The sequence below is a fragment of the Cebus imitator genome, unplaced genomic scaffold, assembly GCF_001604975.1.
Source record: "Cebus imitator isolate Cc_AM_T3 unplaced genomic scaffold, Cebus_imitator-1.0 Scaffold487, whole genome shotgun sequence".
Classification (NCBI taxonomy): domain Eukaryota; kingdom Metazoa; phylum Chordata; class Mammalia; order Primates; family Cebidae; genus Cebus; species Cebus imitator.
The window spans coordinates 549,403-561,570 of NW_016107802.1; the positions used below are offsets into that span (position 1 = coordinate 549,403).

At 37.5% G+C, this 12,168-nt stretch overlaps 1 protein-coding gene across 3 annotated transcripts in view; it reads left to right on the forward strand.

Annotated features, from left to right (window-relative positions):
* The window catches only part of TASOR2 (transcription activation suppressor family member 2), a 46,342-nt gene that overhangs the window by 14,316 nt on the left and 19,858 nt on the right, over positions 1-12,168 (forward strand). For all 3 annotated transcript variants that reach the window (XR_005197515.1, XM_017513167.2, XM_037732993.1), the window contains exons 8-10: positions 1,798-2,040; positions 5,672-6,551; positions 8,176-8,602. Coding sequence is in view for 2 of the 3 variants with exons in the window: in XM_017513167.2 (XP_017368656.1) it covers positions 1,798-2,040; positions 5,672-6,551; positions 8,176-8,602 (1,550 nt within the window). In the remaining variant the exon portion in view is untranslated. The remainder of the gene's footprint in view (positions 1-1,797; positions 2,041-5,671; positions 6,552-8,175; positions 8,603-12,168) is intronic.

The window sequence follows — 12,168 nt, forward strand, 5'->3', positions numbered from 1 at the left end:
AATTTATTTTATAACCCACCAGTGGATTAATTGCATGCAATTAGAGAAGTATGGTATTGAGTGTTCCATGTAAACAGAACAATCCCTGCAGGATCACTTTGTTTCATTTTGCTTTTCTTTTTCTCCCAGGGCCTCGGGGTACCTGGGTATATCTTCCCTTTCTGTTTGTATAGATGTTAGAAAGTTTTCCCCTGGGTCCTGGTTGTCTAATGTTTTTCTTTTTCTTTTTTTTTTGCTTTCTTCCCAGAGGTGATCCGGATGCATTCTTTTTAATTTAGTCGTAACTGTTTTCCTGATTTATTTTTATGTTGCCTTTCCTCATGCTGAAGATTTTAGAAAATGTAATTAGAGTGGAATGAGAAGTCTTATTCTTAAAAAACCAATATGCTTCTTTAATACTTATTAATATAATAATTTGGTAGGGAGGAAAATAATCAGGCTCAAAATGTACGACATTAAGATATTCTGAAAACACTTTTAAAACCATTCCTTTCTCTAACCCCCAAAAGAATAAAATGAAATAGGTCTCTTTTTTTCTCCTACATTTCACTAACACTCATCACAGTTTCTTAAACTGTTTAATATCATCTTTAGTGTCCTTAGTGAGAAGTAGAATCTTCTCTATAATGTAATTTAAAAATATTTGCCAACATTCATATGTGTGATTATTTCATATGATATCTTTGAGGCTAAATTTTAATTCTTAAAAGATTGAAACACTTCTTATTGTGTGGTTATAAGCAGGTGTTTAGTATTTTCTTTTTCTTCACATCCATCTCCACTTTTAGCTGTTTTCATACCATGTGACAAAGCAAAACTTCTAAGAGAGATGATTTTGTGTAAGATAGTAGATGTGTTGGAAATAAAACCAGTTGCAAACTTTCCTCGGTGTTCCCATCTTTTAAAAGATTATTTTTCAGATGGTATTAAAATTTGGATGTCATCTAAATTTAATACCATCTGAAAAATAATTTTTTAAAAGATGGGAAGACATATTTGGAGAGTAAAGTAGTAACATAAAATATATGATGTAGCTCTCCAAATACGTAATATCGCTCTCTATACAACCTCTTGTCTGCGGTGTGGTTGTAGTTTTAACCACATCATCTTATGGGAGCTGTGTTGCTTTTTGTTTAATCATGAGTATCTATATCCTGGGGCTGTGATCTTGCATATTCAGTCTTACCTGTCACATTAGTCAGGAAGGTTATGAAGTTTTTTTTTTTTTTTTTTNTTTTTTTTTTTTTTTCCTTTTTGAGACAGGGTCTCACTCTTGCCCAGCCTGAAATACAGTGGTGTGGGCTCCAGTGATCCTCCCACCTCAGCCTCTCGAGTAGCTGCCACTATGGACACATGCCACACACCTTGCTAATTTTTTAATTTTTTTGTATAGACAGCATATTGCCATGTTACTCAGGTTGGTCTCCTACTCCTGGGCTCAAGCAGTCCTCCTGTCTTGGCCTCCCAATGTGCTGGGATTACAAGTGTGAGCCACCACTCCCAGCCCAAAGTTTGTTTTTGATTAAATTGTTACAAAGTTATTACTCTGATCTATTTCTTCCTCACCTGATAGGGATATAAGCAGACACTTAGCAAGTTCGTATTATATTTACGTGAGAATTTTTAACTTCTACTTTGTTAAAATATTTTAATTAAATACCTGAAATTTCATAGTTTATTCCACATTACTAAAGTTGCTCCCCTCAAAAAAAACTGGAAAAAAAAAAAAAAAAGGGAAAGCTATGCTAAGTATCTGGGCCCCTACCCCTTAAAAAAATGATGTCTTTTCTACATAAGGTGCCGAAGTGCTGACTGCACAGTTTGTACAGAAAGCCAAATTGGATAGAAAAAACCAAGAAGCTCATATTTCTAAAGATGTTCCAGTGCCAACAAAGGCTAAAAGGGCAAGGAAACAAGAGAAATCTCCAGTCAAAACTGTTCGAAGGGCTAAGCCACCTGTGAAGAAATCTCCACAAAAACAGAGAGTAAATATAGTAAAAAGCAATCAGAACCCCAGAATCAGAAAGCAGCCACAACCTGGTAAGAAATACTCTTCCTATAAATTTAAACACCCTGATACAGATCTAACAGAGAGTGCAAGATAATATATTGAAATAGGGTAAGAGCAGTTGAAATGTACCAAGAATTTTTTCTATGTTTTTTAGTTCAGACATGAAAGAAAATAAACCGGTTTCCTAATGTAAATAAATTAGGAAAGTACAGAGGCTCAAACCTTCAAAAAACAGAGCCTATTTTTTACTTTGCAAAAAGCCTGAACATGAATTGTCTACAAGCATTAAAGTAAAAATGGCCTTATTTATGACTAAATGCAGAAGTAAGTAGTACCTGGCATTATTTTTCTGGACCATTTCAATTTTAAAAATAGAAGATTATAAGTTTATCTGAAGGAAATTATAAACAGATTGTCCAGAACTATCAGTAATCCAGAATCCTGCGTTTGGCTTTATTTCCTTTTTTTGAGACAAAGCCTCACTTTGTCACCCAGGCTGGAGTGCAGTGGGACCATCTCGGCTCACTGCAGCCTCAACCTCCTGGGCTCAAGGGATCCTCCCACCTCAGACCCCTCAAGTAGCTGGGACTACAGGCATGTACCACCATGCGCAGCTAATTTTTTTGCTTTTTTTTTTTTTTTTTGAGACAGAGTTTCGCTCTTGTTGCTTAGGCTGGAGTGCAATGGCACGATCTTGGCTCATTGCAACGTCAGCCTTCCAGGTTCAGGTGATTCTCCAGCCTCAGCCTCTTGGATAGCTAGGATTACAGGCATGAGCCACCATGCCCGGCTAATTTTTTGTATTTTTAGTAAAGATGGGGCTTCTCCATGTTGGTCAGACTGGTCTTAAACTCCCAACCTCAGGTGATCCGCCTGCCTCGGCCTCCCAAAGTGTTGGGATTACAAGTGTGAGCCACTGCGCCCAGCCTTTTTTTGTATTTTTTATAGAGATGGGGTTTTGGCATGTTGCCCAGGCTGGTCTTTAACTCTTGAGCTCAAGTGATCCGCCTGCCTCCGCCTCCGAAAGTGTTAGGATTACAGGCATGAGCTGCCATGCCTGACCAAGAAGCCTATATTTGGTTTTAAAAGGCATTAATTTAAAAAGTAGTTTTACTTATTTAACTTTGCTTAAGTGACAAATCAACATGAACTGCTCTAGTTTTGTATTTTCAACTGCTAGACAAACCTATGAGTTTTCTGTCTGGTTCTTCTGATTCTACTTTCTCCCTCATTTATTACTAGATTTTTTAATATCTCACAGAGAGTAGGAATTCAGAGAAATAAATTGAATTGTTGGTTTTTTTTTTTTTTTTTTAAAGCATACCCTGAGATTAAGTTTTTTCAGGTTGTTTTTTGACTGAAGATTTTTTAAAAGCTCCTCATGTCATTCAAAAACCCATATGCTGCAATTTTGGCTTCCAAACCAAATTTGAGCTCTTCTGCTTGTCTCTCTTGGGAGTTTATGCTGTGGCTGCACCCCACCTCTCTGCATTGAGCACTCTGCTGTTGCCACCATGCTCCTTCCCCTGTGGGCCATCTGTGCCTCCCCCATGCACATCCTCTGCCTGACGGGCTCGAAGCTAGTTTTATCCCCACAGGGAGGCATTTTCTCACATCTGACTCTTGCTAATCTCTCATTTCTTTGGGATATTTGAGAACATTATGGAATTTAATTCATACTATTTTCAAATCATTTGTTATGTCTTGGTCCAATCTTTCACATTTGTAAACATTATGAGAAACATCTTGTGTTCCTAGCAGTGTCATTTGAATTTGTTGCACTGAATTGGCTTCAGATGTTTATTGACAAATTGTTTAATGGAAAGAGGTATACAATTGGATACTGGCAGAAAAGCGAGCCCGGAAAATTTAAAGTTTTTAAAATAGGTGTTCAAAATATTTTCAAAAAATTTTGAAAAATATTTCAAAAAATTTCAAAATATTTGAACACATAGTTTAAAAACTTATTTGTATTGTAAATATCTGTATGTATTGTGTTATCACATTCCAAGTTAACATTTTTAAATGACTACTTTTAAATAATCTCTTAATTTTTTTCTTAAACACCTATGTTAATCATTTTACTTCTTACACTTTAAACATCAAAGTTTAAGAAGGCAGATGAAACAGCCATGTTGTCCTCAGTTTGAAACTTACTGATTTAAATTAGAATCACATGATAATTTTGAAGTCAGACAATCCTTTCATTAATGAAACATGGTGTTCTGTCCTTTTTATTCACTGAACTTTCTTTTTTAATGTTGTTCCTTTGGCGTTGTCTTATGTATGTCTTAAATAGATAGATATTATTGTTTGTTTTGTTTTATTGAAGACTTGTAACAAGTTAATAATTGGGTGATTTATGTGAGACTATAATATGTTTATTAAACTACCATTTTTTCTGGATTTCAGTACAGTGTCTTTTATATTAGGCCTTACTTGTAAGTAGTAGTTTGTGTAAGCGATAAGTACATAAAGGCCATAATATTAACAAAGATAGAATGAAATTAGTGTCAATAAATCAATCAGATCATAAAATTAATTTTATGTTTCCAGTATACCTGTGGGGCTAACAAGACAACTGCCCGCTTTGGGTCCTTTTCATCCACCTGTCCCCTTTGGATTTGCTGTTTTAAATAAATACTGGGCAGTGGTTGATTAGTTTTACCCTTTCCCCATGTGCATGCATACCCTCATCTCGTTCTAATTGATGACGAAAAAAGTCTAGAGCTTTTTTCTTCTCTTTAAATGTATTACTCCTTGGCCTTGGCTGGGAGGAGGTTAATTCATTTTGGACCTGCTACTATTATAAAGAGGAACACAGTTGGCTTTTCTGTTCATCTCTCTACCTGCAGCAGGTAATCATTGCCTAGTAGAGTTGTGAAGTTAGTCCTTCATAATAACAGCGTTTAGGAAGGACTAATTAATGTCTTGAAAATACCTAGGGAAACCACCAGCAAATATAATTGTTCTGATTAAGGGCATATGGATAGATTTGATTCTTTGCATAAAGGAAAACTGTCGGTAGATTTACTCTTTCTTGGATAATGTAAAAACATTTCATTACCAAATGTTTTTGGTAATGAAAGCAAAATTTTAAAAGGTATGGAATTGATGATTCTGAGTACGCTTATGACTTCTAATTTTTTATTTCTATTACATCATGTAATTAAAGATTTATATAGTTAAAATTATTTGAACTTAGATGGTTTCTCTAACAGATCACTTGTTCAGGGAAATGATTGCTGAGAATGTATGTTAGCAAACTTTAATACACACTTGAAACTTGTACATTCCTAGCCTCACTAGATTGTAAGCTCCTGAAGGGCAGGACTCTCATCCTTTTTCTTTTTGTTTTTTTCTGTTTGTACGTTTTTTGAACTGAGCTGTGTGTCTTGTGTGTAGTTCATTACATATGTTTTTGAAGAGTAATCTCTTTCTAAATTAATACACATATTCTTTAAGACTTGTCCCTCTGGTTTAGTATGTTATAAGAGATCTGAGGGTTGGAGGAGACCTTAATCTGATAGTAAATTTTTAATAAGCAATATGTGTAACATAAGTTTTTCTGGACACATTGAGTTAGCCATTAATAATGGCAGAGAATTCTATGACAAGCAAACATAATATCTCTCTTTTTTTAATTCCTTTATACTGAAGTCAAAGGAGAAACTGTTTCAAAGCTTCAGTCAGAAATTTCAAGAGATGGTCAAGAAGATGGGATCAGCATAAATAATGTTCAACCAGAAAATACCACAGTGGCTCACAATGATCTTGCTGAGAACTCCATTGTCAACTATGACTCCCAGGCCCTAAATATGTTAGCTGATCTAGCATTAAGCTCTGCTACCTCTTCCACACAAGTATCTGAGCCTAGAAATCTTCACTGTTCCTCTGAATTGCCACAGAATGATATTTTGCTCTCTAAAGAAAATTCTTTGCGAGGTACATCTGACCATGAATATCATAGAGGAGTTAAAAGTCAAAAAGGTGGATTACTACCTAACCCATCCTCTGATAGGAAGAGTAATTCTGGGTCAGACTTAACTGTTAACCAAAATGAAGAAAGCTTGGTTGCTTGTAGTCAGACCCCTGCTAAAGCCCAGTCAGCACTGACTGAGGAAACACTAGAATCTTCAGATGCAAGCCAGAGCTCTTCTGTTTCTGTGGAACATTCATATGCTCTGCTCCTTACAGAAGAGTTAAAGAAACATCTTCAGGAGAAAGAGACACCAAGCCCTCCCTTTCCCAAGAATGGGACAAAAAGCCCTGAAGCAGTAACCCCAGTGGGGAAAGTCATGCCATTTCGGCATCAGCCCGGCCTTTTGCTTCAGCCAAAACCTTCTGATGAGCCGGTGGTGAAGCACAAGGATCGACCGAAGTCTTCCAGTGCGAAAGAATCTTCTTGCTCTCATATAGTGTTTAACTGTGATGACTCCGTTAAGATCACTTTCAAATGTGAAACAGAATATGCATTCAGCTTAGACAGCAAATATACCAACCACCCACTGGAGAAAACTGTAGTAAGAGCATTACATGGGTGAGTGTGAGTGAAACTTGGTGAAAATGGATGAAACTTTCTGTTGAGATGAGTATAGTGAGGGGGGGACACTTGTGCCAAACTCTGGAGAAGGAGAAACAAGTGTTGTGTGTGAAACCAGCAATTTGATGATAACATCAAGCAAACATGTTTCCTGGCAAGTAAGAGTAACAGGCTGGTTTTCCCCTTGTGCTCACATGGAGAACATTTTAAAGATAACCTTAGCCTAATGAATAGCTTTCCAGTTTGCAGTGCTCCTTTGTAAGCCCCTGTGGCTTTTGAATTTCGATTTTTAGATGAGATCTTAATGTAAAATAGTGTGAGATTTAGAAATAATGGTTTACAGACTGGATTCCAGAAGAAACATTTTAAAAATCACTTGTAGCTTAGTAAATTGTTCAGATTGATAGGAATAAGCAGTTTCACATCAGATTGTTCTATAGATCTCCCTTAAGAAGGAATCAAGGCAATAATAGCAGAGTGGTGAACAGCACAGGCTTTGGAGTATAGACTAACCTGGGTTTGAACCCGGGTTCTTTCCCTTTCTTACCTCCTGTGACCCTGGGCAAGTTTCTTGCTTCTGGACAGTGCCTATCAATCTTAATTGTGTGTACTGCTCATCTGGAGATTGCATTGAACTGCAGATTCTGATGCATTCTCCTTGGGGAGAGGGCTGACATTCTGCATTTCTAACAAATTTTCAGGTGATATCAGTGGTAGATGACAGTCTGGTCAACACTTTTTAAGTATGAGTTTAGTAGTAGCTCTATCTTGAGATTACATATATTGGGACAATAGTAATAATAAATGGTAAATATCACTGTTAGCAAGAAGCATTCATTAGCTATGTGAAATGACATTCAACTTCCTATTAATGAACTGTTTCACATCTGACTAAATGGACTCTACAGCTGTCAGGCTCTCTTCCATGCACAAGTTTATATATACTCATAAGGGTCATTTCCTTAGAACTTCCTGCTTAGCTATTGCCCAACTCTGCAGCCCTGCTAACTTATCCTACTCCAGCGATCTGGCATCCTTTTGCCTGCCAGGTGGCCAGAAATGTTTTCCATCTCCCCTTACAGTTTCAGGATATTTTTCAGAAATGTAATCTGAAAATAGTATATTCTGTTGAATTGCCCAGAGAGATATTTTATCTTCAGACTGTCTCATCTATTAGAAGAGAGACACAAAAATGGAAAATAAATGAATCAGCCAGACTTAGCAAAAGCATGTTGATAAGGATTTGGGTATTGGTGAAACCATTATTCACATAAATAGTATTCTGTGTCCAGAGTGAATTTGTATGGTGTAAAAGACACATGCTAAACTAGGAGTCAGGAGATGCATGTTTAGATCATGGTTCTGCCATGCAGGTTTTGTGATTTGAAAGAAGGCGATTACATGTTCTGATTCTCAGTTCCTGTCTCTGTAAAATGAGTGGGTTAGACTGATAATTATTTGTTAAGTCAACTACATTTTTACTCATTCATGCTTTGTATCTGTAAATTTTAAAAATAAAAACATAAAAACTAAGGTTAATATTGGAGGCACTTGCTTACTATAAGGTAACTAAAATAACCACTTACATTGATTTTCATGTGTTCTTTCTGTAAACTTTTAGGCCCTGGAATACTGATTTGCCTGATAATGTGGAAGAAGTGAAGCTTTTACTTCATATGTGGGTAGCTCTGTTTTACAGCAATCAGAACAAAGTCATACGATCTTCCCGAAAGGTGGTAGAACATAGCAACCCAGCAAAATTTGTGTCTATAAATAGCACGTTAGAATCTTGTGAGCTCAGTGAAATTGAGGAGTCCCTTGGTTTGGAAAGATGTTCTGCAGATCCTCTGTTGGAGACTAACGAAATTTCCAGGTGTCATGCTGAAGTGTCCTTCCGTGATCCTAACTGCTTGCTTCCTTTCATTAAAACACCTCCTACCCGAGGCTTGGAACTCTGTGTACAAAATAAACAGAAAAAAACTTTTGCAAGAGAATATCATCCAATTATCCAAGAAAACCAGAATTTCGTCTGTTCTTATAATAATGAGGTATGTAAGGCTGAATACTGTTCAATGTTGGCATTATTTTAAAAAAAAATTTTTTTATATGTAAAATTACATTCAGAACAAGGCATTTTTAAATTTTAGGACAGCGAATTCTCTAGGCATGTAAAGAATTATTACACCAAAAACTTAGTTTGTGTGAAGTGTCCTCAAATTGTTTTCAGGTAGAGCTTACCTGCTATCCTGATTGAAGAAAACCAGAGTAGAAAAATGTCACAGAGTCCTGGGCACAGTGTCTTACTCCTGTCATCCCAGCACTTTGGGAGGCTGAGGTGGGCAGATCACATGGTCAGGAGTTCGAGACCAGCCTGGCCAACGTAGTGAAACCCTGTCTCTACTAAAAATACAAAAAAAATTAGCTGGGTGTGGTGGTGGGCACCTGTAATCAGAGCTACTTGGGAGGCTGAGGCAAAGAGAATTGCTTGAACCTGGGAGGTGGAAGTTGCACTGAGCCGAGATCACACCGCTGCACTCCAGCCTGGGCTACAGTGCAAGTGAGACTCTGTCTCAAAAACACGGAAAAAGAAAAGAAAAAAATGTCACAGAGTCCACATGATCTGGGAACCCACTGTAATTGTGTCACTTATTAGCTTAATAATTTGGGGCAAATTACTTGTTTGCTTAGTTTTTAAAAGAGGTGACTAATACCTGTCATGTCTTATGTAGAATATTAAGGATCTAATATAGCAATAATAAATATTAGACATTTTTATAAACCTTAAAGTAACTCAAATTAATTGTATTAAAATTATTTTTAAAGAAAGATGCCAGAATAGTAAAATGCCAGACCTGTGAGAGAAGATCCATTGCAAATAACTATTTGTAAATATGGAAAATATACTTTGTTTTGTGCCATTGTTCTCAAATGATACTCAGCCAGGCCAGATAATCCAGCTTTTACCTGGAGCAAATTTAAAAGTTGTTTACAAAATTCTAAGTAAATGAGTTAACAAAATTACCGACCTTTTAAAGCTTTTAGCCCATATTTGTTCTAGAATAATTTTACTTGGGTTTGGGCAGCACATATGCCTATCTTAAAAAAGAGTAGACAGTGTTCCTGTACCTGGAGTCACTGGGGACTTTTGAAGGTCCTTGGGTGAGCCTCACAGAACCTGTGAATATCATCAAGTGATTGTCACCATCATCAGAATGAAAGACTTCTGGGGCACCATGTGCCAGATAGTGTTCTAAACCTTTCACTCACATTAACTCAGTTCATTCTCAGAATGAACAAATAAGGTAAAGACTGTTAATCTCCCCATTACATAGATGAGGAAACTAAAGTATAGAGAAGTAAAGAAATTGCCTAAAGTCGCATAGAAAAAATTGTCAAGCCAAGATTCCAGTCTAGAAAACCTAAATGTTAAGTATGTATGTGCTTTTTTTCTGAAGATGGGGTTCAGCAATTCCATCCAATTCTCAAAAGAATTACATAAAATACAGTTAAGAATCACCACCTTAGAATAAGAACATATGATTTAGGGAGATTTAGATTACTACATATATACATGCTAGTTTCTTATAAAATACTTTTTGTTGTGGTAATATATAATTATCCTCAGTAGTAATTTAGCAATGATTTTGGCAAGCCTGACTGTTCAAATCAATGATTCCTAACAATATCCTTAGTATGTACTTGCATAAGTTTTTGTTTGTTTTGTTTTATTAGTTTTTTTGTCATCTTGTTGGATGCTGTGCCTGTGCTAGAAAGGCACACACTTGTGCTATTGCACTCACTCCACCAGTGGGCACACTGGAATGTGAAGAGGATTCTAGCATGATAGGTCCTAGAAACCAAGAGCATGGCGCTGCTAGTCATGTGTTTAGTTGACCAGTCTTTCTGAATTATCAGACTTTATTTTAGAAGCATTATACTTTACCTGTAGTAAAAATACATCTAATTATAAATATATCAAGATTGTTCGTATTTGCATTTCACTAAGACTACAGTCATGGTGAGATTCAGGACTGAGGCTAAATGTTACCAGCCACGTGATTGGGAGGGCCATTAAAGTTCTCAGAAGGACCCTGACTATCAAGACTTTTCTAATTCTTAAAACTCTGGTGTCTCAGCCCCACTCTGCTGACTCTGGTTTATATCTTCTTTACGACAGAGACTTTGTTTTGTGTTGTTTTGAGATGGAGTCTGTATCGCCCAGGCTGGAATGCAGTGGCTTTATCTCAGCTCACTGCAACCTCCGCCTCCCAGGCTCATGTGATTCTCCTGCCTCAGCCTCCCAAGTAGCTTGGACTACAGATGTGCACCACCACACCCAGCTCATTTTTGTATTTTTAATAGAGACAGAGTTTCACCATGTTGGCCAGGTTGGTCTAGAACTCCTGACCTCAGGCAGTCCACCTGCCTCAGCCTCCCAGAATGCTGGGATTACAGGTGTGAATCACTGCCCCCAGCCAGAAATTTTTTGTTTGTTTTGTTTTGTTTTGTTTTTCTGAGACAGAGTCTTGCTCTGTCAGCCAGATGGCAGTGCAGTGGTGCAATCTTGGCTCACTGCAACCTCCGCCTCCTGAGTTCAAGTGATTCTCCCGCCTCAGCCTCCCAAGTAGCTGGGACTACAGGAACACACCACCATGCCCGGCTAAGTTTTGGTTTTTTAGTAGAGGCTATATTTCATGATGTTGGCCAGGCTGATCTCAAATTTCTGGCCTAAAGTGATCTGTCCGCCTTGACCTCCGAAAGTGCTGAGATTACAGGTGTGAGACACCACACCCAACCTAAGACAGAAGTGTTTTTGACAAGAGATTTGGAACACAGTTCCTGACTTCCAGTATGTATGCTTCAAGACATGGCATGCAATTTGTGAACATTATGTTCACAAATGTTCCCAGCATTACAGAGGTATGGTCACTTGTATAATCAGTTCATTTTATCCTGTCCTGGACAAGACCATGGCTCTAAATAAAACAAAAAACACCAACCTGCTGATGAGGTACTCAGAACTGTCCTGAGATGATAGCTCTGCTAATGTTTAACCTAAATCCTGGTTGCCACTGTTTAAGTCAATCCCATTAGTTCAGTTTATGAATGCAAACCACATTGACAAATTTTCAGTTGCCCTGTAGAATAGGAGGTGTTAAAATGAGAAAGGAAGTATCTCCAGTTTTGTGCAAAGAAGATAGCTAAGGGATGAGGGGCCTTTATTTACAAGAATCAGTGTACTCTGAGTACAGCGGGTAGTAATTAATTTAATTTGTTGCCGCATGGGAAAGTTTCAGATGATGGTATACTTATGGTCTAATTGAAAACTGATGTTAAAAACATTATTCTTTGCTTTTTAAAAATTATCTTTTAGGCTGGCCAAGGTGGGTGGATCACTTGAGGTCAGGAGTTCAAGACCAGCCTGGCCAACATGATGAAACCTGTCTCTACTAAAAATACAAAAATTAGCCTGGCATGGTGGCATGCGCCTGTAATCCCAGCTACTCAGGAGGCTGAGACAGAGTCACTGGAACCCGGGAGGCAAAGGTTACAGTGAGCTGATCACTCAACTGCACTCCAGCCTTGGTGATAAAGTGAGAACCTGTCATAAAAA